This window comes from Coregonus clupeaformis, chromosome 13, assembly GCF_020615455.1.
Source record: "Coregonus clupeaformis isolate EN_2021a chromosome 13, ASM2061545v1, whole genome shotgun sequence".
Classification (NCBI taxonomy): Eukaryota; Metazoa; Chordata; class Actinopteri; order Salmoniformes; family Salmonidae; genus Coregonus; species Coregonus clupeaformis.
In genome coordinates this window covers 4,768,477-4,796,328 of record NC_059204.1, presented here as the reverse complement: position 1 = coordinate 4,796,328, position 27,852 = coordinate 4,768,477, and the positions used below count along the sequence as shown (strand labels likewise).

The window sequence follows — 27,852 nt, the reverse complement described above, 5'->3', positions numbered from 1 at the left end:
TCATCAAAGTGAGTGATTATCATAGAGCCGTCACAATTATATTTGTTTTAGTATTTTAAAAGGAAAGAGAAGACACAATCAGACGTTGATAATAATGCAGGAACCAAATAAAATATATCGCGATGGTTACAGGAAAAAAAAAGTATGGCACAGCCCCACCGAGAATATTTTTCACCAGCCGCCACTGCTCTAGAGCCAATCAAATGCTTTTAAATGTGTGGGGAGTAGTGAATTAGTGCACACTTCAGAAGGAAAGTGATTATTAGGACGTATCCCCGACCATATATAGTCATGTTACCTGTAGGATTCTTGTCCAGGTTTAGGGTACACCATGTTGCACACACATAAGATTTGAACCTGCAGTAGGGGGGTATTTCAGTTCACAAAAGCAAGGTAAATGAGTTACCCATAACTTTCCTCAATCTTTTCAAAGGACTCCATTTGCCAAATGCCTAAATATAGAAAAACTTGAAATGAGCATGGCACAATTTACTTGATTCTCTCACCCACCCTGCCGTGCTAGTACTCAACATCAGCTTTCTTTACAAACCAGCTGTAACCTCCGCAAATCAGAGATTCAGCACCACTCAAGTGGACAGCTGTGGAATCAGAATTATGAAGGTCAGTGCCACACAGCAAGAATGGACAGCGATTGGCATATGCCAGAAAATGAACAGTTATCTGAAGGTTTATCCTGCTTGTGAAGTAGCCCAGGGTTGAATGACAAAGTTCATACAACGTTTTATAATAAGGTGCTGTTTATTTCCTCATCTCATTATTAACATCTTCACTCCTTTAGATCTGTATTGTAGTAGTTACCATCAGAGCCATGTATAGAGATATACGGTTATATATATACACACATCTTTATATATGGTTCTGGCTATTACCTAGCTCTGGCCCAGGGTGTTTACGTGTGACTTGCTAATGCCGAGCAAGTTCAGCATCAGCAAGCCGTACTTAAATGCTCTGGACCAGAGCTAGTTTTTACGATATAATAATACACCCCGACCCCTCTTCCCCCAGGGGCTTAGCTCAGGCAGCCTGCAGAGATGAGGGGTAAAGATACGGAAAGTGAGACATTGGCCCAATTCTAAACCGACCCCTAACACCTATGCTTAAACCCTTCCTGTAGATCTGAAGAGATTGAATATGAGCGACCACCAATATGGTGATTACTCCACCTTGTCTTCTGATAGGAAAAGAGCTCCATCAAGCCTATCGTGTCCACTTATCAGATCCTGTCAAAATATGCAAGACAAGTGCCCAGGGGTAGGATGCTTGGGGTCGATTTGGAACTGGGAACTAATAGTCCACAGTCCGTCTCTTTTGTGAAAACAGTTTCTGAAATATAACATACTGTTGAGAAGGTTTCCTCGACCCAAGTTAAGCCTCGTTCTGGACTAAAGTGCACTTTCAATGGAGATACTCCATTGAGAATGATTTTAAAAATCCAGGACTAGTCTTAGTCTGGGTCCGGGAAACCAGCCATGAATGTCCAAGAACGGCGTCACACATATGTGACAGCAGAGAGAGTCATTGTGTTTAGTTCTTCGTTTGTCACCACCAGTGGCCACAAAAAACATGGCCGACAGCTTGGCTCAGACAGCTGCCTGGGGACACAGCTTGTTCTGTTGAAGAGGTCCGGAGAATAGTGTTGGCCTGGCTCAAAACTTGGACTGTAGATATGGAGGGAAACTGAGCTTCTTCTAACGCTCTTCCTTTTTCTTGCCATGTCGTTAGAGATACCCAACACCAACCGTTGTCACTCCAATGGTGGTGGGGTGTTCATGGACAGGGTGGGAGAGGGGGTGTGGTCTGCGTGGTGATTGGTCGACAGGGAGGAGGACGCCTAGCAACAGAGACCTTTCACAACCACCAACCATGTCCCGTCTACAGACGAGGAAACGCCTTCTAGCCAAAAACGACAACTGAAAACTCGGTGGGGGTTGACTCCCGCTGAGAAGCTCAAACCCCTTTTCTTTCTTACCCTTTAATTTCCCCACACAAACTCCTCCTTTTATACATTTCTGTAACACTGTCATAAATCAAGTCTGCATTTCCCCACGCAACAGATCATTTGTTTATCAAAGGGAGGTCAGCCTGGAAATATTCTATTGTCCATCAGGCTTGAACCCCCATGAACCAATTTTTTTTCTTTCTCCGAAGACATTCTATTGTCCATCAGGCCTGATGAAGAACTCCCAAAGTCACCACCGTTACACGTCGTCACCACTGTTAAACGTCGTCAACACTGCTACGCCATGTAGAGGAAGGTGTTGAGATCAGTCTCGTCGCGCTTGATGTACTTGTGCTCGATGAGCCACTCCATCTGCTCCTTGATCATCTTCTTCTGGGGCAGGAACATGTTTTTGAGGATCTCAACCAGCTCCGTCTGCAGCTGGGCATTGGTGATCCTCTTCCTCATCTTCATGATCTGGATGATGGCCTCCTGGAAAGGGAGTGACAAGGATAAGAGAGAGAGAGGGTGACTCAATTGTATTTCACCCTCCTTGCCGCCTCTAAATGCATTGGAGGAGAAGAGTAAGGGGCGAAACCTCAGATCTTCTGCCCCAATGTGCTTTGATAAAGAGACGAGGAGGGAGGACGTGAGAAATCCCAAAATTCTTATTTGCAATGATGACCTGTCAATGGGAAGCCCTTATATAGTACAGTACCTGTGTTCTCAATATCCTGAGCTGGACAATTCCCTCGTTCTCCTCCTCCCTCATTCGCTCTGTGGTGAGCTGAAGCCGGCCAATCAGGTTGATCTTCCCCCTCTTTTGGACCTTGGAGTTTTTTCTGGACACACAAACACACACACTATTTAGATGTGGTACTAGTGCGTCATTTTTGTGCCACGTACAAGATACATTACAACCTCCAACTTCAAATTCAACCTGTAAGATAAATAAAGCCAGCCCAGAGAGTTAACTCCGTGGCGTGGCAGTGGAAAGCCTGGTTGCAAACCCCAGCCAGTCACACACAGATTACAGAACACTTACAATACAGAACACTTACATTACAGAACACTTACATTAGTGAGAACTCCTGGTTGACGTAGAAAAGTGTGCCCTCTGTAAAGTCTTTGGGCGAGCCCACCACGGGGTCGTAGGACAACACCTGCCGCTTTAGCTTGGGGAACGCTACCAGGGACTGGAGGAAAAGGAGAGAGGGAGAGAAGAAAAGGGGAGAAAGAAGAGAGAAGAAAAGAGAGAAAAGCGCAAGCAAGAGAAACAGGAAAAAAAGAGAGGTGAGGAGGATTTATAGGTTAAGAGGTTGAGACAACAGTTAACAGTCGATCAAAAACGTTTTTAAAAAGTACTAATCGTTATGGTCATATAGAATCGGCAGGGGGGCTTTAGGGTGTGTTTGTTGCATATGGGAAAACCTCTAGGTGCCTTAAGCAAAGAATTAGTTTGCATAACCCGTCGTCCGGGTTTGGCCGGTGTAGGCCGTCATTGTAAATAAGAATTTGTTCTTAACTGACTTGCCTAGTTAAATAAAGGTAAAATAAAAAATCTAATCAAATAAATAAGGCATAATGATGAAAAGCACCCTGTTGCCTGCCACTTTAATACATGTTCACAGTCTCTTTACGTTTTCAGCCTATTGAAAAAGTTGAACCTTCACCCAGAGGAGGGAACACTGAGAAAAAGCTGTGCCAAAGGGAACTCTTTTGGATTTATACACTTGGCACTTTACCTCCATCAGCCCTTAATGATGATTTAGACATGAGGGTCATGCTTTAATATGTTTTGTTTGAGGCTTCTCCTGGTCTTAACACCTGCTTCTTTTTTAAGTGTTTATGCATTATGTCAACATTTATATAAAAAAAAAAGAAAATAATAAAAAAGAATGTAAAAAATATGCTAAAACAACTGTCTCGATGAAGTCACTTTTTCTGAGATAATTGATTACATGCCTCCTGGCGTTTGTTTTTGTACACAGGTGTTGCTCATCATGTCTGATTGCATTGACGCACGTTGCCTATATGTGGCCTCTGTCATTGTGTTTATTTCTGCGCTGATGGTCTGACGACCGAAAGCTCAATACACTACATGACCAAAAGTATGTGGACACCTGCTCGTCGAACATCTCATTCCAAAATCATGGGCAATAATAGGGAGTTGGTCCCCCCTTTGCTGCTAGAACAGCCTCCACTCTTCTGGGAAGGCTTTCCACTAGATGTTCGAACATTTCTGCTGGGACTTGCTTCCATTCAGCCACAAGAGTATTAGTGAGGTCGGGCGATTAGGCCTGGCTCGCAGTCGGCGTTCCAATTCATCCCAAAGGTGTTCGATGGGGTTGAGATCAGGGCTCTGTGCAGGCCAGTCAAGTTCTTCATCACCGATCTCGACAAACCATTTCTGTATGGACCTCACTTTGTGCACGGGGGCATTGTCCTGCTGAAACAGGAAAGGGCCTTCCCCAAACTGTTGCCAAAGTGGGAAGCCCAGAATCGTCTAGAATGTAATTGTATGCTGTAGCATTAAGATTTCCCTTCACTAGAACTAAGGGGCCTAGCCCGAACCATGAAAAACAGCCCCAGACCATTATTCCTCCTCCACCAAACTTTACAGTAGGCACTATGCATTGGGGCAAGTAGTGTTCTCCTGGCATCCGCCAAACACAGATTAGTCCGTCGGACTGCCAGATGGTGAAGCGTGATTCATCACGCCAGAGAACACGTTTTCACTGCTCCATAGTCCAATGGCGGCGAGCTTCACACCACTCCAGCCGATGCTTAGCATTGCGCATGGTGATCTTAGGCTTGTGTGCGGCTGCTCGGCCATGGAAACCCATTTCATGAAGCTCCCGACAAACAGTTATTGTGCCGACGTTGCTTCCAGAGGCAGTTTGGAACTCAGTAGTGAGTGTTGCAACCGAGGACAGACGATATGCGCTTCAGCACTCGGCGGTCCCGTTCTGTGGGCTTGTGTGGCCTACCACTTCGCGGCTGAGCCATTGTTGCTCCTAGGCGTTCCCACTTCACAATAACAGCATTTACAGTTGACCGGGGCAGCTCTGGCAGGGCAGACATTTTACAAACTGACTTGTTGGAAAGGTGACATCCTATGACGGTGCCACGTTGCAAGTCACTGAGCTCTTCACAGTAAGGCCATTCTACTGCCAATATTTGTCTATGGAGATTGCATGGCTGTGTGCTCAATTTTATACACTTGTCAGCAACTGGTGTGGCTGAAATAGCAAAATGCCCTAATTTGAAGGGGTGTCCACATACTTTTGTATATATAGTGTACATTTTAAATTGTGCATTGATCCTGAGTGTGCGGAGATTCCTTTTCATTTTAGTGTTTGTTGCATATCAAATCAATAAAACGCTGTGGTTAGCGGAAAACAAAATTCTGGTAACTTTCCAAGGTTTTCCAGAAAACCCAGTTGGAAGATTGCAGGAATATGCAACATATATGGAATTCCTTCAACTAGAATTTCGGGAAATCCTGGTAATTTTGTTAATGTTATAGGAATCTTGCATCCCTAATTCTTGCGGTAACTAACCCTTTGATCTCTATCTATCCTTTGACACCGTGCCTTACCCAGAGTGTGCGTCGGAGCTCGGCGTCAGGCAGCTCCGTGGCCAGCTTGAGGTTCTCAAAGCTGATCCTCTCCCGGGGCCTCTGGTTCCAGGCAAACAACACGGCCAGCTGGAAGGTGGTCACCTCCAGGTCGTACTGGCCCACCTCGTTCTTAAAGGTGATCTGGATAGAATTACATAGAGAACATAGAATGAATTATAGGATCTCTAGGGTCTGGACAGAGAGGAGGGTGGTGTGAGAGATTAGTGGTGAATGGCGATGAAATAGAAAGTGTGTGTGGGGTGCGGGTGTGTAGATAAATGCATAAACGTGTGAGTGTTTGTATGCCTTCCTGCTACATGCTCTACACTCACAATGCCATTGGACATGAGGTGGTGCCAGTGTAGTTTCCTGCCGCTGTGGTTCTTTTTGTAGAAGTCCTCCACCTCTGGGATCAGATCCTCCAGCTCGGTGGGCAGTGACACAAACACCTTCTCTGAGCTCCGAGACCACGCCCCGGCATTCAGGATCTTGATGTTGACAGAGTCCGCTGCACAAGAGGGGAAGAAAGGAATACACCCGAGTTCAAATCCATTATGTCTAATATATACACTATAGAGATGCATAATATACTAGTATAACTACTTATTGTTTTATACTATATATTTGTTTCTAGAATGACAGATTCCCTCATTTTTTGGCAAGTTGCTAAAATGCCTAAGTCCATTCTAGTTTTCTATTTCATTCTATAATATACACTTTCAAGTACTTGAGTTGTGCTTTTTTCTGGTAACGGTACAACGGAGCCAATGGAATAGTCCCAAAAGTGCAAACTCAAAGCGAAATCCCAAACCCAAACATTAAGGACTGTATCAATAGCATTCGTATTACTTTTCACTAGGTCTCATCCAGCCAAGTACACCAAGCATTATACACCAAAACGTACAGGTACACAGGTTCGATTCCCGCTAGGGCCAGCAATACGAACATTTATGCATTCACTGTTGTAAGTCGCTTTGGATAAAAGTATCTGCTAAATGGCATATATCATATATATTATATTAGGTACATACAGCTACCTGGTGTACCTGATAGGGCTAGCTTGTTGTGTTTGTGACACTCTTTGAAGTTCTGGTTGAGATCCTCAGACACCTTGATGTCCTGGAACATCCGGGCCAGCTTATTCACATAGTCTGCAGGCATGCCTACCTCCTGTAAGCAAGGGTAGAGGTAATTGGAGAAGTGGTGTAATTGTGGCTACGTGAGGTGGATGTGCACACACACACACACACACACACACAGTCTTTTCCATCTCCTCCCATTTTTCTTCTCAAGTCACTCACACACACAGGTCATACCCTGAGCCACTCCACCATGTTCTCCTCGATTTCGCTGTCGGCGGAGATGTCCAGGATGAGGCGTCGGGTCAGATGGGCTTTGTGGTAGCGCATGAACACGTCTTTGTTCTGCACGTACTTCAACACCAGCAACTGCAGGAGAACACACACACATAGAACACCACTGTGCAATCAGGGTGTTTTTTACTGCACACCGTAGCAAAATGTTTTGCAACGGAAAATGAAAACAAGTGTTTCTTATTGGACAAGTTCAGGTAGTCCCTCCCTGTTTCAGTCCATTTTCTTCTGTTTGGTGTCTAATGAACACGACCCAGCTAAGATTGTCCTGTCCAAAGAAGAAACGGTTAAGTGTTTGCAGATCTGAAAATAATTGGATAGGCGGAAGTAACATGGTAGACGCTCTGCTCAACATAAGGCCACCTATACACTCTGATTTTGTGTCCGAAAATGTGTGATGGAGCCAATGCTTTTTTAATGGGAGTCATCTGTTGCTGGATGAATGATAAGGGATGATGTTTGTCCGACAAAAAACACACTTGAACAATCAGTTTTCTCATGGATAAACTCGTCCGAAAAACAGTTTACTTGAGATGTACTTTCGGACAATGATGTACGTCATATAGAATTTCATCCGTGTTAATGCATGGGAGTGTGGCCGTAGCCATATGGAAAGCTTGCTGGAGTCATCACCATATCATTACACACACACACCCCCAACCCTCACATACTCCTCCCATCCACATACCACTTCCTTGAGCTTGGCCTCGATCTCCTCAGAGGTGAGTTTCTTGCTGAGCGGGGTTTTCCTCAGCAGCATGTCACAGTAGTTGGCCAGCAGTTCTGGACACTTGGACTCCGGCTGGGTCTTCAGACCCACCCTGACAGACAGACAGCACAGAGGAAGTAGAGCAGTGTCGTAAACACACACGTTCACAATTAACTAATTAAGCAATTAACAGTTCAGAAGTAGTATAAAGAAATGTGTTTAAGTTGTGAAAAAACAAAAGATCACCCCTTTTTCTCCCCAATATCAATCTTGAGTCATCGCTGCAACTCCCCAACGGGCTCGGGAGGCGAAGGTCGAGTCACGCATCCTCCGAAACATGACCCACCAAACCGCGCTTCTTAACACCCGCCCGCTTAACCCGGAAGCCAGCCGCACCAATGTGTCGGAGGAAACACTGTTCACCTGACGACCGAGGTCAGCCTGCAGGCGCCCAGCCCGCCACAAGGAGTCGCTAGAGCCAAGTAAAGCCCCCACGGCTAAACCCTCCCCTAACTCGGATGACGCTGGGCCAATTGTGCGCCGCCCTCCCCTAACCCGGACTCCCGATCACGGCCGGTTGTGATACAGCCCGGGATCGAACCCAGGTCTGTAGTGACACCTCTAGCACTGCAATGAAGTGCCTTAGACCACTGCGCCACTCGGGAGGCCACCCACCCGCAGTTTTACCAAGTGCAACGTCAATAAAACTGTGGGAGCATTTAACAGTGTGCAGGAATCCATCTTTAATTCAGTGAAGAAATTAAGGCATACAGAGCGTCTCTTACCCTTTCTGCTTCAGCGGCAGTTCCAATTTAAAAATGGTAGCATCGTTCACAACTGCTTTGTAAGCCTGAGAAAAATAACATTGATTAGGTTATGCAGTGACAACCATCAAGTGCAAATACTGTGCACATATTCATTGACAATGTTGTGTCAATGTTTAACAAACGTTGAAGGAACGTAGGGCTTATAGTCATTGGTAATGTTGAACCAACGTTGGACCAACATTGAAGGAACATTGGGCTTATTGGCAATGTTGGACAAATGTTTCCAAACGTTGTGCTGACCTTGTCCCTAGCTGTGAGGAAGCGAGGGTCGTCCTGAAAGGCATCCTTCACCAGTTTACTGAAGCGGTTGAACAGGGTGAGGAGCTGCTCCACATACTTCTCAGAGTCCTGCTCTCACACACACAGAGAAAAATAAAAATCAGTGGAATGTTTTTCTTTCACCTTCTTTCAGTAACTACAATACAAACGTCATATACAGAGATGGGCAAAAATGACAAAATATAATTAAAAATATCCTAAAGACCAATGTATCAAAATAAAATACTAAATACTTTTGCAAGTACCCCCTTAACCTCAACAACATTCTTGGTAACAAAAACGTTTTATTTGCTATGACTTTAATATGTGGTTGTTTATCTACTTTAGTTAGAATGCACTGACTAAGTCGCTCTGGACGCTAAATGACCAAAATGCAAATGACTGTTGAAAATAACACCTTCCTAATATTGACTTGCGTCCCCCCCACGGATGTCCTTTGGGTGGTGGACCATTCTTGATACACAAGGGAAACTGTTGAATGGGAAAAACCCAGCAGTGTTGCAGTTCTTGACATAAACCGGTGTGCCTGGCACCTACTACCATAATCCGTTCAAAGGCACTTAAATATTTTGTCTTGTCCATTCACCCTATGAATAGCACACATACACAATCAATGTCTCAATTATCTCAAGGCTTAAAAATCCTTATTTAACATGTCTCCTCCCCTTCATCAACACTGATTGAAGTGGATTTAACAAGTGACATCAATAAGGGATCATAGCTTTCACCTGGTCAGTCTGTCACAGAAAGAGCAGGTGTTCTTAATGTTTTGTATACTCAGTGTATATTGGACTGTAGTTCAGGCCAGTGAAATACAAATGACATAGTACTCAAAGGTAATTGAAAAACGTATCTCAAATACATGCAATAGAAATACTGCCCATCTCTGGTCATATGTATGTATTTTACATTTCTGTTAGTGTAACGTGTCTGTGTGTGTGCAAATGTGTGTGTGTGCTTCATACAGTGCATTCGGAAAATATTCAGACCCCTTGACTTTTTCCTCATTTTGTTATGTTACAGCCTTATTCTAAAATGGATTCAATATATATATATTTTTTAATCTACACACAATACCCCATAACGACAAAGCGAAAACAGGTTTTTAGAAATGTTTGCAAATGCAAAAATGTCTGCAGCATTCAATGTCCAAGAACACAGTTGCCTCCATCATTCTTAAATGGAAGAAGTTTGGAACCACCAAGACTCTTTCTAGAGCTGGCCGCCTGGCCAAACTGAGCAATCGGTGGAGAAGGGCCTTGGTCAGGGAAGTGATCAAGAACCCGATGGTCAAGCTGACAGAGCTCCAGAGTTCCTCTCTGGAGATGGGAGAACCTTCCAGAAGGACAACCATCTCTGCAGCACTCCACCAATCAGGGCTTTATGGTAGAGTGGCCAGACGGAAGCCACTCCTCAGTAAAAGGCACATGACAGGTCGCTTGCCAAAAGGCACCTAAAGGACTCTAAGACCATGAGAAACAAGATTTTCTGGTTTGATGAAACCAAGATTTAACTATTTGGCCTGAATGCCATGCGTCACTTCTGGATGAAACCTGGCACCATCCCTACAGTGAAGCATGGTGGTGGCAGCATCATGCTGTGGGGATGTTTTTGAGCGGCAGGGACTGGGAGACTAGTCAGGATCGAGGGAAAGATGAACGGAGCAAACTACAGAGAATTCATTGATGAAAACCTGCTCCAGAGCGCTCAGGACCTCAGACTGGGGCGAAGGTTCACCTTCCAACAGGACAACGACCCTAAGCACACAGCAAAGACAACGCATGAGTGGCTTCGGGACAAGTCTCTGAATGTCCTTGAGTGGCCCAGCCAGAGCCCGGACTTGAACCCGATCGAACATTTCTGGAGAGACCTGAAAATAGCTGTGCAGCGACGCTCTCCATCCAACCTGACAGAGCTTGACAGGATCTGCAGAGAAGAATGGGAGAAACTCCCTAAAAACAGGTGTGCCAAGCTTGTAGCGTCATACCCAAGAAGACTCGAGGCTGTAATCACTGCCAAAGTTTCTTCAACAAAGTACTGAGTAAAGGGTCTGAATACTTATGTAAATGTGATATTTCAGTTTTGTATTTTTAATAAATTAGCAAAAAGTTCAAAAAACCTGTTTTCGCTTTGTCATTATGGGGTATTGTGTGTAGATTGATGAGGGGGGAAAACAATTTCATCCATTTTAGAATAAGGCTGTAACGTAACAAAATGTGGAAAAGTCAAGGGGTCTGAATACTTTCCGAATGCACTGTATGTGGGGAAGTTGCAAGTGTGTGTGTGAGCATGACAGTATATGTGTGTGTGAGCATGAGTGTACGTGTGTGAGAAACGTATGTATGTATATATGTGTGTGTGTGTGTGTGTGTGTGTGTTTGTGTAGCACTCACCGAGGTGATGGTCTCGGCGGAGGCCATCATGTCGGCCAGCCCAGCAGACATTATGTGGTTCTCTAGGTCCTTCAGCATGGGTTCGATGCCACTGGGCACCTTGTCCATCAGAGAGAACATGAGGTGGAGCTCTAGGAGGGGGAGAACCACAGTCAAACACTGTCCATAGTAAGTTACTAAGGCTATAGTCTATAGATTCTACACTGAACAAAAATATAAACGCAACATGTAAAGTGTTGGTCCCATGTTTCATGAGCTGAAAGAAAAGATCCCCGAAATTTTCCATCCACACAAAAAGCGTATTTCTCTCAAATTTTGTGCACACATTTGTTTACATCCCTGTTACTGAACATTGCTCCTTTGCCAAGATAATCTATCCACCTGAGAGGTGTGGCATATAAATAATCTGATTAAACAGCATGATCATTACACAGGTGCACCTTGTGCTGGGGACAATAAAAGGACCAGCCACCCGGACAGCTGATGAAACTGTGCATTTGCACAATCGAAGAATTTCTGCACAAACTGTCAGCAAACGTCTCAGGTAAGCTCATCTGCGTGCTCGTCGTCCTCACTAGGGTCTTGACAGGACTGCAGTTCGGCGTTGTAACCGACTTCAGTGGGCAAATGCTCACCTTCGATGGCCACTGGCACGCTAGAGCAGTGTGCTCTTCACGGATGAATCCCAGTTTCAACTGTACCGGGCAGATGGCGTCGTGTGGGCGATCGGTTTGCTGATGTCAACATTGTGAACAGAGTGCCCCACGGTGGCTGTGGAGTTATGGTATGGACAGGCATAAGCTACGGACAATTAACACAATTGCACTTTACCGATGGCAATTTGAATGCACAGAGATATGGTGACGAGATCCTGAGGCCCATTGTCGTACCATTTATCCGCTGCCATCACCTCGTTTCAGCATGATAATGTACGGCCCCATGTCGCAAGGATCTGTACACAATTCCTGGAAGCTGAAAATGGCCCAGTTCTTCCACGGCCTGCAAACTCACCAGACATGTCACCCATTGAGCATGTTTGTGATCCTCTGGATCGACGTGAATGACAGCGTGTTCCAGTTCCCGCCAATATCCAGCAACTTCGCACAGCCATTGAAGAGGAGACAACATTCCACAGGCCACAATCAACAGCCAGATCAATTCTATGCGAAGGAGCTGCATGAGGCAAATGGTGGTCACACCAGATACTGACTGGTTTTCTAATCCACACCCCTGCATATCTGTATTCCCAGTCATATGGAATCCATAGATTAGGGCCTAATGGATTTATGTCAATTGACTGAATTCCTTGTATGAACTGTAACTCAGTACAATCTTTGAAATTGTTGATGTTGCATTTATATTTTTTTTCAGTGTCATTTTCTACTTGTAGATTATAGTATAGATAGAACAAGGGGTATGCAGCAGTGTTTGGGGCCCGGATTTAAATACCCCATCTTTAGGGGTTGGTTTCCATTGATTGATTCTCCATTGAAAATGCTTTTTAGTCTAGGACTAGGCTTAAATCAGTGTCCTGGAAATCAGCCCTAGAAGTTCTAAACATCACTGTGGTGGTATACTGCCAGGGTTAGGAAGCAATTTTTAGATCTTACTGCTACACACCATAAACTGAGACGCTCTACAAAGACACATTGGTTAATACTGACACACACGCAGGTAGACTACCGGTTAAAACTATAAGGACACACACAATACAAGGTGGGTTTGTGGTCAGACACTGATGTTTGGGGGGGTAATGTTGTTGACAACATGTTGACTGACACACACGGAATGGGCAAAGACAGCGGTTGGTTGGTTGACGTGGACAAATTTAAACAGGAAGTGGAGTGGAGGACGGCAAGGTCATTTCCTGGTTTGCAAACCTGAGCTGGCCGAGCCTTTGGTGCCAGGAGCGCTCCGTCCGTACTCACTCTCTGTCTCATTTCGCTTGATCATGCCTGGACACTCGGCCAAGATGGTCTCCTTGAAGGACGTCACCAGGGCGTTCACGCAACACTCCATCAGCTGAGGGGGGAACAGAAAACCGTGGGTCGCTCATATCACCAATAATAAATAAACTAATCAAATATATTATAACTAACTTTTTATATCAGCATTTGTCACAGAGTGGGTTAACACAAGGAATAAAAAATTACTCCGCCATTTTTAAAGCCATGCCCTCCTCCCTTCTTGACTTTTCCTAAATAACATTGTCGTTGTTAGAATCTTAATATTACAAACAGAACTGGAATTATAACAAGTTTTAGGAAGGAATGTCAATGTGTAAAAGTGAGTTGATGAGAGAGGGGAAGCGAACGATGCATGAATATATAAATTGCCAATTTCGAATGAAGAACAGGGCGGGCCATTCTATTGTATTGGTATATTCTAATTATAATCTCAAAATGGTATGTACCTTTCATCAGTCCACCGAATCCAAGCAGTCTTATCAGTCTACTCTAGCCTACTTGGAGTACATAGTGAGAGTGCGTAATTTACAATGACAAGAAGACTAAGACGAATGGATGCACATGCTGCGTTAGCGTTGCTACAAAATCTGAATGAAAACGACTTGTGGTGGGGAAGATATACAGTGCATTCGGAAAGTATTCAGACGCCTTGACTTTTTCAACATTTTGTTGCCTTATTCTAAAATGAAAAACATTTTACAATCTCAATCTACACACAATACCCAATGATGACAAAAGAAAAAACAGGTTTAGACATTTTTGCACATTTATTAAAAATAATACATTTACATAAGTATTCAGACCCTTTACAGTACTTTGTTGAAGAACCTTCAAAAGCGATTACAGCCTCGATTCTTCTTGGGTATGACGCTACAAGCTTGGCACACCTGTATTTGGGGAGGTCCTCCCATTCTTCTCTGCAGATCCTCTCAAGCTCTGCCAGGTTGGATGGGGAGCATCGCTAAACAGCTATTTTCAGGTCTCTCCAGAGATGTTCGATCGGGTACAAGTCCGGGCTCTGGCTGGGCCATTCAAGGACATTCAGAGACTTGCCTTGAAGCCACACTTGCGTTGTCTTGTCTGTGTGGAAGGTGAGCGCTCTGGAGCAGGTTTCCATCAAGGACATCTCTGTAGTTTGCTCCATTCATCTTTCCCTCGATCCTGACTAGTCTCCCAGTCCCTGCCGCTGAAAAATTGATGGTGCCATGTTTCCTCCAGACGTGATGCTTGCCATTCAGGCCAAAGTGTTCAATATTGGTTTCTTCAGACCAGAGAATCTTGTTTCTCATGGTCTGAGTCCTTTAGGTGCCTTTTAGCAAACACCAAGCGGGCTGTCAAGTGCCTTTTACTGAGGAGTGGCTTCCATCTGGCACCTCTACCATAAAGACCTGATTGGTGGAGTGCTGCAGAGATGGTTGTCCTTCTGGAAGATTCACACATCTCCACAGAGGAACTCTGGAGCTCTGTCAGAGTGACCAAGGCCCTTCTCCCCCGATTGCTCAGTTTGGCCGGACGGCCAGCTCTAGGAAGAGTCTTGGTGGTTCCAAACATCTTCCATTTAAGAATGATGAAGGCCACTGTGTTCTTGGGGACCTTCAATGCTGCAGATATGTTTTGGTACCCTTCCCCAGATCTGTGCCTCGACACAATCCTGTCTCAGAGCTCTACGGACAATTCCATCGACCTCATGGCTTGGTTTTTGTTCTGACATGCACTGTCAACTGTGGGACCTTATATAGGCAGGTGTGTGCCTTTCCAAATCATGTCCAATCGATTGAATTTACCACAGGTGGACTCCAATCAAGTTGTAGAAACATCTCAAGGATGATCAATGGAAACAGAATGCACCTGAGCTCAATTTCGAGTCTCATAGCAAAGGGTCTGAATACTTATATAAATGTGATATTTCAAGGTTTATTTGTATAAATTTGCAACAATTTCTAAAAACCTGTTTTCACTTTGTCATTATGGGGTATTGTGTGTAGATTATTGAACCTACACCTCTGAGGCCTAAGCGCAAAACCCCACAGAAATGTGCGCCCTGAGCAGGTGCCTGCGCCACCACCAAATGAAAATGGTGAGACAGGAAAGGAGGCACCGTTGGATAGAACAAGCCGGTGACAATGCTACAGGCCGATTATCAGCACAAAATGTCATCACAGAAAGCAGACCCTACATCTCAAGCAAAAAACATCAGCAGCAACACACTTACCAGCTTTCGTTGTTTATGTGACATGGACCAACTGATGCCATTGCGTGAAGACACACACCATGTAAGCACGAGCTGACAATAATTTACTATTTTGGACTGCTGTCATATCGACACATTCATTTTAATGCCATTATTGCTTTTGTGCAAATTTTCACAATTTATGAAGCACACTTGGCGCTTATAGTAATGTTTAGACTACTGACGTTTTCATTTGACAGCGTGTCTTGCTGACCGTGCGCCTTGGTGGTTGAGGTATTTTTGTTTTGTTATAAAAATCAGTAAAAACGTTTGAAACAGAAACAGTGAAATTGTTACAGTAGCACCTCCTTCGTTTCAAAAGTGTTGTGTTCTAATGAACATGGCCCTGCTCTGAATGCGATGGCTCCCCCACTTTATATACAGACAATACTACAGCCCATAGTAGTCACACAGAAGTGGTGGGGATATAATATACTCACTGCTTGTACAGAGTTACATTCCCGTCTCGTCTCCAAGTAGCGCAGCGCCCGTTTCTCCTCCTCTCTCAACTTGGCATCTGCCTGTTAGAACACACACACAAGTTGGTTTCACCTCAGATGGATAGCCTAGCTTACAGACAGACACAGTCTAGGCCCTGGAGCAAGTTTCTGAGAAATAGGTTTGCAAAATTCTGGTAACTTTCCCCAAATTCTCAGGTTTTCCAGAAATCCCAGGAGGAGGATTCCCTGCTTATTTTTCCATCCGGGATTTCTGGAAAACCTGGGATTTAGGGAATGTTACCAGAATTTTACAGCATACTGAGAAATCACAAAGAAACAGTATGTCTCATTCAGATCATTTTTTATTTGTTTTGACCGCTGTCATCACTGAATTCCAAAACAAACCTGAGGCACTCCTGTAGATCTGAAAGGAGTGGATAGGTTTAAGCAGTGTAGTCATTGCTTCAAATTGCCTTCCAATTGGCTGTTCGGGATTTGCGCCATATGGCTTACACCTATGCAATCATTTCAAATCTGCATGAGCACCTGAGGGGTATGGACTAGGTTCGTCCATTTGGAATTCAACTTATAACTCGTCATGTGATGTATGATAACAGAGGAGAGTGGCTGTCATGGAGACAGAGGGTCCTTTTTTAGGGACCAGAATTTCTGGAAAAACATCTGAGAAGGTTGGAAAAGTTACAGGAGTTGTACAACCCTAATCCTGGTACTACTCACGTATTTCATGTAGTTCTGGACTCCATTCTGCTGCAGGTAGGAGGGGGCCTGTGTTCTGTAGAACCTCTCGGTGGAGTCCATGTAGGCCTTCTCAAAGTTATCTCTGTAAATCTGCAACTTGTCGTCCGGGTTTGAGCACAGGTTCACTGCAGAGGGAAGACAGGGAGGGAGGTCCCCAGGGGCCAAGTATATTAGCACGCAACGTTTTATAACGTTTTGCAACAGGAAACGGAAATGTGCATTTCTTATTGGATGAGTCCAATTAGTCCTTTACGGTTTCAGTACGTTTTCTTCCATTTGGTGTGTTATGAACACTTCCCAGGAGGATTATAGGCATCTTTGTGGTGTGGGGTTAAGAGTTAATTTCTCTCGTTCACACTACATAGCTAAATCCTAACTCGTAGTAGCTAACATTTTCACGTACATCCTGCATCAATGTCATTGGGGGCTTCACACCAAAATCTACATTAAGTATCTTCCCAATTTGGCACAGCGATTCGGTGAATCATCCAATGGTATTGTCTGCATACACCACAGTCGTGTTCATTAGGCACCATTCTCTCCCAGCTTAAGGAGACAGTATTGTTTTGCTCACCGTAGGACTCCCTGACGCCAATGACCAGCTGAGAGTCGAAGGCCTCCCCCAGGCGCTCGGCGTGCACTAGCTTCATGGCGCTGTCCTGCAGCCTATTCTTGATGTTGGAGAAGATGGACTCGTTCCACGTGTCCAGCATGAGCTGAAGACACAGAAGATGACAATTAGACCATGGCTTTATTATTTCAATTGCCTGATAAAATCGTAGAAATAGTTGTATGTTGTGTTTATATTTTTGTTCAGCGTAGATGTGTGCATGTACAGTGCATTCGAAAGTATTCAGACCCCTTGACTTTTTCCAAATGTTGTTGTTACAGCCTTATTCTAAAATGGATTAAATAAAATATTTCCTCATCAATCTACACAAAATACCCCATAATGACACAGTGAAAACAGGTTTAGATATTTATGAGACTCTAAATTGAGCTCTGGTGCATCCTGTTTCCATTGATCATCCTTGAGATGTTTCTACAACTTGATTGGGGTTCACCTGTGGTAAATTCAATCGATTGGACATGATTTGGAGAGGCACACACCTGTCTATATAAGGTCCCACAGTTGACAGTGCATGTCAAAGCAAAAACCAGGCTATGAGGTCGAAGGAATTGTCCGTAGAGCTCCGAGACAGGATTATGTCGAGGCACAGATCTGGGGGAGGGTACCAAAAAATATCTGCTGCATTGAAGGTTCACAAGAACACAGTGGCCTCCATCATTCTTAAATGGAAGAAGTTAGGAACCACCAAGACTCTTCCTAGAGCTAGCCGCCCGGCCAAACTGAGCAATCGGGGAGAAGGGCCTTGGTCAGGGAGGTGACCGAGAACCTGGTGGTCACTCAGAGAGCTCCTCTGTGGAGATGGGAGAACCTTCCAGAAGGACAACCATCTCTGAAGCACTCCACCAAACAGGCATCTATGGTAGAGTGGCCAGACGGAAGCCACTCCTCAGTAGAAGGCACATGACAGCCTGCTTGGAGTTTGCCAAAAGGCACCTAAAGGACTTTCAGACCATCAGAAACAAGATTCTGTGGTCTGATAAAACCAAGATTGAACTCTTTGGCCTGAATACCAAGCGTCACGTCTGGAGGAAACCTGGCACCATCCCTACGGTGAAGCACGGTGGTGGCAGCATGCTGTGGGGATGTTTTCAGCGGAAGGGACTGGGAGACTACTCAGGATCGAGGGAAAGATGAACGGAGCAAACTACAGAGACATCCTTGATGAAAACCTGCTCCAGAGTGCTCAGTACCTAAGACTGGGGTGAAGGTTCATCTTCCTACAGGACAACGACCATAAGCACACAGCCAAGACAACGCAGGAGTGGCTTAGGGACAAGTCTCTAATTGTCCTTAAGTGGCCCAGCCAGAGCCCGGACTTGAACCCGATCGAACATCTCTGGAGAGATCTGAAAATAGCTGTGCAGTGACGCTCCCCATCCAACCTGACAGAGCTTAAGAGGGTCTGCAGAGAAGAATGGGAGAAACTCCAAATACAGGTTTGCCAAGCTTGTCATACGCAAGAATACTCAAGGCTGTAATCACTGCCAAAGTGCTTCAACAAAGTACTGAGTAAAGGGTCTGAATACTTGTGTAAATGTTATTTCAGGGGGGTTTTAATGTCTAAAAACCTGTTTATGCTTTGTCATTATGGGGTATTGTGTGTAGATTGAGGGGAAAAAAACATTTTAATCGATTTTAGAATAAGGCTGTAATGTAATTTTTTTTGTGGAAAAAGTCAATGGGTCTGAATACACTGTATGTATGTATGTATGTATGTATGTATGTATGTATGTATGTATGTATGTATGTATGTATGTATGTATGTATAAACTCAGCAAAAAAATAACATTTCGTAAAAATCCAAATTGTCATCAAAAATCAAAAATCCTTCATTGTAAAGGCTTTAAACACTGTTTCCCATGCTTGTTCAATGAACCATAAACAATTAATGAACATGCACCTGTGGAACGAACGAGCTTACAGACGGTAGGCAATTAAGGTCACAGTTATGAAAACTTAGGACACTAAAAGAGGCCTTTCTACTGACTCCAAAAGAAAGATGCCCAGGGTCCCTGCTCATCTGCGTGAACGTGCCTTAGGCATGCTGCAAGGATGTGGCCAGGGCAATAAATTGCAATGTCCGTACCGTGAGACGCCTAAGTCAGCGCTACAGAGAGACAGGATGGACAGCTGATTGTCCTCGCAGTGGCAGACCACGTGTAACAACACCTGCACAGGATCGGTACATCCGAACATCACACCTGCGGGACAGGTACAGGATGGCTACAACAACTGCCCGAGTTACACCAGGAACGCACAATCCCTCCACCAGTGCTCAGACTGTCCGCAATAGGCTGAGAGAGGCTGGACTAAGGGCTTGTAGGCCTGTTGTAAGGCAGGTTCTCACCAGACATCACCGACAACAACTTCGCCTATGGGCACAAACCCACTGTCGCTGGACCAGACAGGACTGGCAAAAAGTGCTATTCACTGACGAGTCGCGGTTTTGTCTCACATGGGATGAAGGTCGGATTTGCGTTTATCGTCGAAGGAATGAGCGTTACACCGAGCCTGTACTCTGGAGTGGGATCGATTTGGAGGTGGAGGGTCTGTCATGGTCTGGTGCGGTGTGTCACAGCATCATCGGACTGAGCTTGTTGTCATCGCAGGCAATCTCAACGCTATGCGTTACAGGGAAGACATCCTCCACCCTCATGTGGTACCCTTCCTGCAGGCTCATCCTGACATGACCCTCCAGCATGACAATGCCACCAGCCATATTGCTCGTTCTGTGCGTGATTTCCTGCAAGACAGGAATGTCAGTGTTCTGCCATGGCCAGCGAAGAGCCTGGATCTCAATCCCATTGAGCACGTCTGGGACCTGTTGGATCGGAGGGTGAGGGCTAGGGCCATTCCCCCTAGAAATGTCCGGGAACTTGCAGGTGCCTTGGTGGAAAAGTGGGGTAACATCTCACAGCAAGAACAGGCAAATCTGGTGCAGTCCATGAGGAGGAGACGCACTGCAGTACTTAATGCAGCTGGTGGCCACACCAGATATTGACTGTTACTTTTGATTTTGACCCCCCCCCCCCTTTGTTCAGGGACACATTTTTCCATTTCTGTTAGTCACATGTCTGTGGAACTTGTTCAGTTTATGTCTCAGTTGTTGAATCTTGCTATGTTCATACAAATATTTACACATGTTAAGTTTGCTGAAAATAAACGCAGTTGACAGTGAGAGGACGTTTCTTTTTTTGCTGAGTTTATGTACAGTTGAAGTCGGAAGTTTACATACACCTTAGCCAAATACATTTAAACTCAGTTTTTTCACAATTCCTGACATTTAAGTAAATATTCCCTGTCTTAGGTCAGTTAGGATCACCACTTTATTTTAAGAATGTGAAATGTCAGAATAATTGTAGAGAGAACTATTTATTTCAGCTTTAATTTCTTTCATCACATTCCCAGTGGGTCAGAAGTTTACATACACTCAATTAGTATTTGGTAGCATTGCCTTTAAATTGTCTAACTTGGGTCAAACGTTTCGGGTAGCCTTCCACAAGCTTCCCACAATAAGTTGGGTGAATTTTGGCCCATTCCTCCTGACAGAGCTGGTGTAACTGAGTCAGGTTTGTAGGCCTCCTTGCTCGCACATGCTTTTTCAGTTCTGTCCACAAATTTTCTATAGGATTGAGTTCAGGGCTTTGTGATGGCCACTCCAATACCTTGACTTTGTTGTCCTTAAGCCATTTTGCCACAACTTTGGAAGTATGCTTGGGGTCATTGTCCATTTGGAAGACCCATTTGCGACCAAGCTTCAACTTCCTGACTGATGTCTTGAGATATATATATATCCACATAATTTTCCTTCCTCATGATGCAATCTATTTTGTGAAGTGCACCAGTCCCTCCTGCAGCAAAGCACCCCCACTGCATGATGCTGCCACCCCCGTGCTTCACGGTTGGGATGGTGTTCTTCGGCTTGCAAGCAACCCCCTTAATAATCTAAACATAATCACGGTCATTATGGCCAAACAGTTATATTTTTGTTTCATCAGACCAGAGGACATTTCTCCAAAAAGTACGATCTTTGTCCCCATGTGCAGTTGCAAACTGTAGTCTGGCTTTTTTATGGCTGTTTTGGAGCAGTGGCTTCTTCCTTGCTGAGCGGCCTTTCAGGTTATGTCGATATAGGACTCATTTTACTGTGGATATAGATACTTTTGTACCTGTTTCCTCCAGCATCTTCACAAGGTCCTTTGCTGTTGTTCTGGGATTGATTTGCACTTTTCGCACCAAAGTACGTTCATCTCTAGGAGAAAGAATGCGTCTCCTTCCTGAGCGGTATGACGGCTGCGTGGTCCCATGGTGTTTATACTTGCGTACTATTGTTTGTACAGATGAACGTGGTACCTTCAGGCGTTTGGAAATTGCTCTCAAGGATGAACCAGACTTGTGGAGGTCTACAATTTTTCTTCTGAGGTTTTGGCTGATTTATTTTGATTTTCCCATGATGTCAAGCAAAGAGGCACTGAGTTTGAAAGTAGGCCTTGAAATACATCCACAGGTACACCTCCAATTGACTCAAATGATGTCAATTAGCCTATCAGAAGCTTCTAAAGCCATGACATTTTCTGGAATTTTCCAAGCTATTTAAAGGCACAGTCAACTTAGTGTATGTAAACTTCTGACCCACTGGAATTGTGATACAGTGAATTATAAGTGAAATAATCTGTCTGTAAACAATTGTAAAAATGAATTGTGTCATGCACAAAGTAGATGTCCTAACCGACTTGCCAAAACTATAGTTTGTTAACAAGACATTTGTGGAGTGGTAGAAAAACGAGTTTTAATGACCCCAACCTAAGTGTATGTAAACTTCTGACTTCAACTGTATGTACACACAGTACCAAAAACTTTGGACACACCTACTCATTCAAGGGTTTTTCTTTATTTTTACTATTTTCTACATTGGGATATTTTATTTCAGCTCATGAAACATTGGATCAACACTTTACATGTTGCGTTTCCATTTGTATTTTTGCTATATCTAGTGCCTTGCACAAGGGCACAACGACAGGAGATGGCATGGATTTCACAACAGCAACCCTCCGGTTGCCAGCTGACACCCCGACATATTGTCCCTCTCAATCTCGGGATTTTAACTGACAACCCTCCGGATGCTACCTTCTATGCCCCTTGCCAGCCCACAGCCACAAGGTAGCAGAAGGGACAATGAAAGTAGATACATGGATACATGAGCAGGGACAGACTGAATTTACAGGCGGCATAATTTCCTCATGTCAACCGGAAATTCTCTTATATCAATGCAAATACAAACAAATACTGCTGCTGCACCTCTCAACACCCCCCCTCCTCCTTTCTTCTCTCCTCACCTTCCGTACGATGCTGTCCTCTACGTTAGACTTCTTGTTGCTGCCCTGTTTGCCCATGAGTGTGATCTCCAGCTGGCAGAAGGGTTTGGGCAGGATGTCGCACTGCGTGAAGAACTTCCTCCACTCCACGATGTAGGCCTTCAGCAGCGCCGTGTCATCCTGGTGGCTCAACACCCGCTGTGGGGGAGAGAGCAAGGCACTGTCATGGACTTTATGGGGTTGAGGGTAATAGACAGTCTGCTTGGTTACTCAACATGTTGCAGGGGGAGAGAACAGCTGAGTGCGGTGTTATGGACATTATGGTGTTGAAAATATTGGTTGTCAGGGATAGGCTAGTAGAGTGCTTGGTTCCTCAGTTGCCTACTGGCACAGCTAGCTTGCTTCCAAGCTAACGTTAAGGTGTCAGCATGCTTCAGTTCGGCTGGCGGCTAGCCGAAGTTGGCTAGGCAACCCAAAAAAGTGTGCTCGCATACTCCCTTAAAAAGACCTTCCCTTGAAAAATGAGAAAAAAGCGCAATAGTACCGTTTGTCCATTTTGAGACGACGTTGCCAGTATATGCTTCCTCAAAATAGAATGAATCTAAGATAACTCAATAAATCTGTCATTAATTTTGACGTTTTCGCCAAGGAGATCTTAGTCACGCAATTTTACATCTAACTAAGATGTTTGGTGCAGTATTTTTAAATGAAAAAATTTGCCTGAAAACGAGTCGTCTCTTGTTCGATGACAAAGACTTTATTGAAGAATCCCTACTGTTGACCAATCACCGACGAAGGGGCGTAGCCTTCGGCTCCGAACTTCGGCTTGCCTCCAGGAAAAATGTTGCGTGCTTGAACAGCCGAAAAAACCCTCACCGAAGTCCAAAACGTCACAAAATGTTGTCATAATATATGTACGAACTCTACCGAACTGTTTCGGCTGGGAAGAGTGCGGATGCCTTTAGTGGTACTCAGTGAGGGAATAAATGGCACAGTCATTTCAATGCTAGCGAGACTTAGCAGGCCTACATACCGCTTGTGCTTGCTTGATGAAGTCTAGGATGTCCTCTTTCAGGGCCTGGTGGATCTTGGCCGGCCCCTTGTCATCCCATAGGCATACTGCATGGACGTCTCTATGGAAACCAAGACATCAGATGAGGGGATTGGAGGAGATCAATCAATTAATCCATTTGTTGGTCTTTAACAGCTCAGACAGGAGTTAATGTGAAATGTCTGTGAAACAGAATGACAGCCTTTTCAAGTCATGCAAAATGTTCTGAATGTTGCAGACACCATGATTCCCTAATCTATATGACAGTCAGGAAATCTGTTCTACACCATACATTTATATCTGAACGTTCTGCAACAGGCTCTTAGATCGTATTCACTAAGAACCAAACGGAACAGGCCGAAACAGGGAGGGACTGCCTTGACTTGTCTAATAAGAAACACTTGTTTTCAATTTGTGTGCACTAATGAATAAAACCTTGGTATGACTGAGAGCACATGGACGAGTGGCCATACTCACGAGAAGAGGTCGAACCACTGCTGTTTGGTGACTGACTCTTGGCGGAGCAGCTTCAGGACGATGGGACGCATCAAGTCCCACTTGTCCTCGAACTGGAGGGAGCCTTTGTTCTGGGTGAGAATGGGAAGGGTAGAAGTGTCACCTCTGGCTATAGCAGTTATGACAACACCAGGGGTGAACCTCAATTGTATTCACTTGATTCCTCGCATCCTCTCCTTTGCTGCCTTCTCAAAACACATTTTAGGAGAGGGGAGGAACCTCAGATCTTCTGCTCCAATGTGCTTTGAGAAGGAGACGAGAAGGGAGGACATGAGAAATCAAGGATATACAATTGAGATTCATCCCAGTGATTGCTGAATGTTTAGGAACTAGGCAGTAGGCCTATTTGAACATTAGCAGGAACACAAGAGCAGTAAACAAGCCTGGTGGTGGTTAATTTGAGGCCCATTAGTGGCTAACAGACTTGCTTATGCTGGAGAGTTTCTGACCATGACAACAACCCAGGTGCTCCATTCTGTAGCATCTGTTTTTAGACCCATAACTATAGCCAGTTAGCTTACCTGTGAGGGAGTGTAATGTGTAGTGATACAATAACAATGCAGTGAGTATACAGACATGACTAGCTATAGGGTTTTTCCAATTGATTTCAATCACTTTCTGGTCACACCCCTTTTGATTTGAACAAAACTTTCCATACATATTTGCCCATGGACCTGAATGCCAAAACATTCAGGAGATAGAGGTGCTCAAAGTTGACCCATTTTGCATACTCCACCATACCATGAGACATCCACATCTTTATCACTGGAAAATAATAATGGTTTAGTTTGAAATCCTTCAAACTATTTTATGATTTCTTATTTTATATATATATATATTTTTATTTTTTTTTTACCTTTAATGTAAATTATAATTTACATTTACGTCATTTAGCAGACGCTCTTATCCAGAGCGACTTACAAATAGGTGCATTCACCTTATAGCCAGTGGGATCACCACTTTACAATGTTTTTTTTTGTTTTTTATCTTAAAATGCGTAAACTCTTATTTTCACATACAGTGCCTTCAGAAAGTATTCACACCCCTTGACTTTCAAATGTTGTTATGTTACAGCCTTAGTTTAAAATTGATTAAATTGAGATTGTGTCACCTACACACAATACCCCATAATGTCAAAGTGTATTTATGTTTTTGAAATTTGTACAAATTAATTTTAAATGAAAAGCTGAAATGTCTTGAGTCAATAAGTATTCAACCCCTTTGTTATGGCAAGCCTAAATAAATTCAGGAGTAAAAATGTGCTTTACAAGTCACATAATAAGTTGCATGGACTCATGATTTTTGAATGACTACCTCATCGCTGTACCCCACACATACAATTAATGATCTGTAAGGTCCCTCAGTCGAGCGGTGAATTTCAAACACAGATTCAACCACAAAGACCAGGGAGATTTTCCAATGCCTTGCAAAGAAGATCACCTATTTGTAGATGGGTAATAATAACAAAATGGAATATCCCTTTGAGCATGGTGAAGGTATTAATTACACTTTGGATGGTGTATCAAAAAGTTATGTAAATCAAATGGAACAACCCTATATGCAAACATATTGTATCACACATCATAGATAGCTAGCCAGCCCAATAAAAAGTGTTGAGCATGTGGATGTAATCTGAAATAGGAGATTTAACCAGTGTGTCCTGATTGTGATAAATAGCCAACTTTAGCTAGCTAGCTAACTAACTAAATAACTTAGATGGCTATCTGCATGTGGCTGGCAACTACTAGCTTTAGCCTACCTTTAGTGTAAAAAAAATCCAGTCCAGGCAGTTTGTGTTTTATCAGACAGTAGAGCTAACATTACGGCTGGTATGTTAAAAAAAATAAGAAGATATAAATGTTTTTTTACAAGCAACTGAAAAAATGCCTATTCGGCACCTCCAATGTCAGTGACGTTCCAAGGAGTCCGAATAGCACTAACCTAACTACCGCGCACAGGTCGGAAGTCTACAAAAGCTCAATACATTGGAGGTGCCGAAGAAGCATTTTTTCGGTTGCTTTAAACAATTTATTTAGACCATTTTTTGGAAGTACATACCATCCGTAACAGGAGTAAATGAAGATAGTTGCTCAGCGAAACCCCATATTTGGTGAGTAACAAACTTATTTTGACATTATAACGCTTGCAGAGCTGTCTGGGGTGGCAGGTAGCATAGCGGTTAAGAGCGTTGGACTAGTAACCAAAAGGTCGCTGGTTCAAATCCCTGAGCCGGCAAGGGGGAAATATCTGCCTTTCTGCCCTTGAGCAAGGCAGTTAACCTCCACCAACAACTGCTCCCTGGGCGCCTATGACGTAGACGTCGATTAAGGCAGTGGTTCCCAAACTGTGGGGCGCGCCCCCTAGGGAACTCTGTCCGGCTTTCAACTTACTCTTGAAAGTTGTAATAGTAGAATGCACAAGGTGCAATTTCGAAATTGGGCAGTGCATCATCAGTTTTTCTCTTGTCATGTCAGTACTTGCATACAGACACCTTTTTAAAAACATGTTCAGGTCAACTAGCCCATGTCAGCTAATGTTTTTTAGCCCACAGATTTTGTAGTAATGTTCGAGTCACTCAAATAGCACATTAATAAACATTAGACAAGGCTAAATGTATACAATTGCAAGAAAATCCGCTTTAAAACTGCAAATTTGAGTGTTCCCCAATGCTGGAACAGGAGCCTGAGTGAAAAAGTTTGGGAAGCCCTGGATTAAGGCAGCCCCTCGCACCTATCTGATTCAAAGGGTTTGGGTTAAATGCGGAAGACACATTTCGGTTGAATACATTCAGTTGTGCAACTGACTAGGTATCCCCCTTTCCCTAATGGGAGTTTGAATCTGAGCTTCCTGGGCATTAGAGAGGAGACACATCATAGGCGTACTCATCGTGGACATCTCTTGTGGTGTTTTCAAGAAGACTGGGAACTAGGGAAAAAACAAGGTCAAATCAAGACGTCAGTGATCTTCAGAGTTTCTGACTTGGAATTCTGAGTTGGATGACCTTTCAAATAACTTTTTCCCAGTCGGAGCTCGTTTTTTCCGAGTTCCCAGTTGTCTTGAACGCGGCATAAAGCACAGATACTGGGGCATCTTCTAACCAACCATCTAACGTTATGTAGCTATTGTTATACCGGCTGCCTAACTAATGTTAGCAAGCTAGTTCGTGTGTTTTAATGGAAAAGACAATCGATCGTGCTTGAGGTTAGCTAGCAACTCAGTCAACGATAGTCATGCCAAGTCAAATGACAGTGCTAGCTTAGCCAGTTAGTTAGTTAGCTAACTGGCTAAACTAGCTAACTTATGTCTGTGTGTACTAGCTACTGCCTGACACAGCTAGCTAGCACCAGGCTAACGCTATTGACTGAGAGGAGTAAATAGCACAGTCCTTTCAATGCTTGCAAGACAAACAACAGGACGTCATATCACCTTCCTATATTGCAAGACCATCTTCAGGTATGTGCGCTTAACAATGTACAGTAATATAGCCTTGACTATGCAACAAACACTGATTAAATGTAATCAAAATTATTGAATTGAGGTGCATCTTACCTTTAGCAAATTAGACGTCGCCATGTTCCCTGAATTTAGTCCCTCGAACAATCTCGCGAGATTTCCGGGGTTGTAGTTGCTAATGGGGTTTTAACAAATCTAGAGAAACTGTTATCATGATCATATTCCTGATTTCGTATTATTTAGACAAAACAAAAGCCATATGCAATTAAAATTAATTTTGAAATAGCCTACCCATGGTTTAGGTCTACTTATGAAAAATCTGTCACT

The 27,852-nt window shown here is 43.9% G+C and overlaps 1 protein-coding gene across 7 annotated transcripts; it reads right to left on the bottom strand.

Moving 5' to 3' along the window:
* Positions 1-218: 218 nt before the first annotated feature.
* Positions 219-27,691, bottom strand: cul5b (cullin 5b). Of its 7 annotated transcripts, none has more exons than XM_045224167.1 (19): positions 27,622-27,691; positions 24,034-24,143; positions 23,539-23,638; positions 22,527-22,703; positions 17,134-17,275; positions 16,539-16,684; positions 15,801-15,881; positions 13,044-13,185; positions 11,164-11,294; positions 8,732-8,839; positions 8,450-8,514; positions 7,644-7,788; positions 6,899-7,030; positions 6,614-6,752; positions 5,915-6,090; positions 5,562-5,723; positions 3,038-3,156; positions 2,679-2,802; positions 219-2,452 (listed from the first exon to the last, which is right to left on the bottom strand). In XM_045224167.1, the coding sequence occupies exons 1-19, from the start codon at positions 27,643-27,645 to the stop codon at positions 2,258-2,260; spliced, it is 2,418 nt and encodes an 805-aa protein (XP_045080102.1). In that variant the 5' UTR covers positions 27,646-27,691; the 3' UTR covers positions 219-2,257. The 7 variants fall into 7 exon arrangements, with proteins under 7 accessions (XP_045080102.1, XP_045080103.1, XP_045080107.1 ...); XM_045224168.1 differs by having other exon boundaries at positions 6,620-6,752; XM_045224172.1 differs by having other exon boundaries at positions 13,092-13,185.
* Positions 27,692-27,852: the final 161 nt, after the last annotated feature.